The sequence below is a fragment of the Staurois parvus genome, unplaced genomic scaffold (assembly GCF_062004578.1).
Source record: "Staurois parvus isolate SC_StPar_1 unplaced genomic scaffold, SC_StPar_1.0 ptg000714l, whole genome shotgun sequence".
In the NCBI taxonomy this organism is placed as follows: domain Eukaryota; kingdom Metazoa; phylum Chordata; class Amphibia; order Anura; family Ranidae; genus Staurois; species Staurois parvus.
Genome location: NW_028318510.1, coordinates 4,440,808 through 4,445,000, shown reverse-complemented (window position 1 = coordinate 4,445,000; position 4,193 = coordinate 4,440,808). Strand labels below are relative to the sequence as shown.

General features: G+C 37.0%; 1 protein-coding gene across 1 annotated transcript in view; it reads left to right on the top strand.

Moving 5' to 3' along the window:
* The window catches only part of LOC149445730 (interleukin-6 receptor subunit beta-like), a 56,818-nt gene extending 52,843 nt beyond the window's left edge, over nt 1-3,975 (top strand). Inside the window, exon 14 of the mRNA XM_089653488.1 lies at nt 2,136-3,975. Within this exon, the coding sequence (XP_089509614.1) occupies nt 2,136-2,259 (124 nt within the window). The 3' untranslated portion in view covers nt 2,260-3,975. The remainder of the gene's footprint in view (nt 1-2,135) is intronic.
* Nucleotides 3,976-4,193: the final 218 nt, after the last annotated feature.

Sequence of the window (4,193 nt, the reverse complement as noted above, 5' to 3'; positions counted from 1 at the left end):
AAAAAATAAAAACTTCCACTATATACCACCATTTGTAAACGCTATAACTTTTACGTAAACCAATTTACACGTATTTGAATTTTTTTTTTTAGCAAAGACATGTAGCGGAATATGTTTTGGCCTAAATTTATGATGAAATTTGATTTTTTTAATTTTTTTACTGGACAGTTTAATAGCAAAAAGTCAATAATATTGTTTTTTTCTCCAAATTGTCGGTATTGTTTTTTTTATAGCGCAAAAAATAAAAACTGCACAGATGATCAAATACCACCAAAAGAAAGCTCAGTTTGTGGGGGGAAAAAAAGATGTAAATGTAATTTGGGTGCAGTGTTGCATGACCGCGCAATTGTCAGTTAACGTTACACAGCGCCATAACGTAAAAAATGGCCTGGTCAAGAAAGGGGGCACATCCTCAGGAGGGCAAGTGGTTAATATTCCAATAAAATAAAATGTTGAAAAATTTATTGAAATATTGATTTTGCCTATGTGGCCAGACTTTAGGGACACTCTGTACACTTTGTCCTTACTGAATATTGGCTGTAGAATTGTCTGCTGTGTTACACCTGGCTCAAAGTGATTACTTAAAACTGTTCAACATCAGCTGCCAGACAAATAGGCACCCGTTGTCTTAAAAATGAGTCCATCCACCACACGTTTTGGTAAAAGTCATAACACAAACCTGATGCTAGCATTCTGATATTGAACTGTCTGCGCTATAATTCCATTATGGTCAGTTGCATTTTAGATTGTCTGAATCTGAAAGGTAATGTTGGGTTTTTTAATTCCCCCAACACCATCAGCGCTTTCTAAGAAAAACGGTTAATTGGAAGTTATCACTTACAATAAATGATTATTTTTCATTTGCTATGATTCTAGCTTCTAATTCTGTAACAATTCCAAAATGGCATATTTGAGCTACTTTATTAAATGCATACACAAGAAAAAAAAAACCTGCATAGTGTCTCCCTCTGTATGATAACCAACTCTATACAATAATTACATGAAGAACTATCAAACAAATAAAGAAAAAGTAAAGCTGCCCCTTTAAAGTGCATATATCATTCATAAGACAATCAGAATATGCAAGGTTACACTTGTGTGCACATATATCATCTAATGACCATCCAGTATTATACGAATACAACCAGAAAAATAAAGTCAAATAAATATTTTACCATCCAAAATTGTGTGACCCAACACTAAAGTGATATTGTGTCCTCTTGTCTTCTTACACATCAATGCGTTTCACCAATAGCACCAATGTCCTTCCTATATTTAGGGATCACATTCTTATGGTGAGTGTGCATTTATGACTCACATGGAGGATTTTAAGTTTAGAGGTGTAAGAAGAGAAGAGGACACAACTGAAGCATATCACTTTATTTGATGTTGGGTCACACAATTATGGACTTTGGATAATATATTACTTAATAGACTATTTTCTGGTTGTATTCATAGGAGTATAATACTGGATGGTCACTGGATGATATATATGCACACGTGAAAACGCCAGAACCTTGCATATTCTGTTTATTGAATGCATACTACACAATCTGCCTCAAACTCTCCTTAGCCCTCTATTCTTTCCATTTGTCACTTCCACTAGTCCCCAAGAGACACTGTCTGCCTCTGAGATACCACTCAATAAGTGAACTCACTGTCGCCAATTTCTCAGTCCTTCTATATTTTGATTTACTTCTTTCTGTTCCCTTCCATGGGCATCTAATTTACCCCTAATTAAGGCAACATAAGGCCAATAACACTATTAATTAGATGGCTTGATGGGTTTCTAAAGACATGCCAACAGCATCATGCATCTTGGATTAGCAGAATCAATACAATTAAAATGCCCTACATAGCTACATTACTATTATTTTTAGAGTTTTAGTGTAAACAATTACAACTGCCAATTTGCTGCCAAAACTTTAGTCCAAAATATTTAACTTTACTGAAGGTGCTATCATAATTTAGCCTCACAACAGTACGTATTGCGTAGCAGCACTGCTTCAGGCAATAATAAATTTAACTTGTGGATCTTATTTACTTCAGCAGACTGTATAAATCCCAAAGAACAAAAAACAATGGTGTATTTAGAATGCATGTTTAATAAAAGATGCACTACGTTGTATTCACAGAACAAAGAACTGGTATTTTCCAAAAATCCCCAATCCACAACACAGTCACCTCAGCAGGATCAATGAAGAGGCTGGTGCAAAGGTATGGCATGGTAGAAATGACTGGCCATCATATTTAGTGTAAGTGGGCCCATGTTCATACTGCATATATTGTGTAAAAAAGAAAAAAAAGTACAATTTTAATTTATGCATTTTTTTGCCTTTTGGTTATAAAAAATTTAAAATGTTTGGTACTATGAATGTGCAAGGAACAGAACAAGAAAAAAAAAAAAAGCTGTAATGAAATGCATGTTTCGATAGATCACAATGGACCAGTTGCTTCAGGGTCAAGAAGAAGTGAGCTGTGAAAATACAGATGTGGAGGTGATTGAAAAGCTTCCTGTTGTATCTACACCATTAGGCTCATGCACCCAAGAGATGGAAATCAACATGTACAGTGATTACCAGAACCAATGGTGTCCTCCTAGCCAAGCCCTTCGCACACAGGGTGAAGCTACCATGATTGTGCCACAAATAGCCCATTAGAAGGAGGCTCTAAGGCTGGACAGCTACCAGATCTGTAAAGTGCAACGTTTGTCCGTTTCAGATGTCGCTAGATTTGGACTAATTTTGGCCCTTTGGATCATAACAATAGTGTTGAAACTGCACCCAGCTTTGTATTGGGGGTTCATTACCCCAACTTATCTGATCCTCTCTTCATAATAGTTATAATTTCCATGTTGCACAAGATACAGTATTATGATGCTTTACGACTTACTATAACCAAGCCTTTCTACAGTGTCCTCTAAGGTGTCCTCATTTGAGTCTCTACAAATCACAATGAAACTCTGTATTTTTTCATTTTTATAGTTTATTATTGATAAACAATTGATGAAATATGTCACCAGCATGGAGACAAGCTTGTTTCAAAGTGCAAAGCTTTTTATTCTTGTATGATCACTTAGAAAAGCAATGTTTCAGAACCAAACAAAGATGTGATCACATGCCTGAGGAATGGTGCCTACATGGTCCTGAAATGCTGAAAGAGCTTTGTATTTTGAAACAAGCTTTTCAGTGTGGGACTCATTTCACCTATATTATAAAATGTGACCAGATCGGAGTTGTTGCCCAAGTGGGTTAATCACATGGTCAATTTCAGTATGGCATGCAAGAGGAAAATACTACGTCTTGAAGAGACTGTTGTTTAACCCCCCTGGCAGTATTCCCGAGTGTAGCTCGGGGTAAAGTTTCAGTACCAAAAGTGGTAACCCCAAGCTACACTCGGGATTACCCTGCAGTGTTGTTCTGGGATCCCTCCTGCACTTCCCTTGTCCTTCGCTCCCGCGATGTCCCCGCTGCAGTGTCCCCGGCCATCTCCTCCGGGCCGATGCTGGCATCCGTCTTCCAGGTTCCATTCCCTGCGAGCGTCGGGACATACGGGATGCACAGGGAGCGGAAACGGCGGGAAATTCAAACATTTTAAAAGTGACATTCACTAAATACACTAAAATCTCATAGTATAATATTACTGTAACAAACCATTTCACATACATTTTGTCCCGAGTGCTTTGTCCTGTGCCCTGCCTGCATCTTTACTATTCTTTCTGCCTGGAAACTAAGAAACGTCCATGGCGTCCAAAAAGCGTCCGTTTACATCAAAAGAAGATTTAGACCAGCTAGAGAACAGTGGTAGTAAACTAGAACCTCTTGCAGAATTGAGTGATGATTCGTGGGGAAATTCGTCATCAGACACTGAAAACGATTTTGCGATTTTGTTCAGTGATGTGCGAACTTGGCGCTCTATTTCAAATTTCAGTGTTTGTGGTTTGAATATATTATTGAATTAAATGTATTATTATTATATTATTTTTTATGATTATTTGTTATATTATCATTTATGATTTCATGTTTCAAATTTTACCATACTCGGGATGTTTACCAGACTCTTGTTCGGGCAGATTTCAGTGAGTTATTCCTAAGAATTACAGGCCTATAATAAAAAAAAAACATTTCCATGCAAAAAAAATTTACCACTTTGAGCACAGAAATACTGACATAATCATACCACTGGGGAGGTTA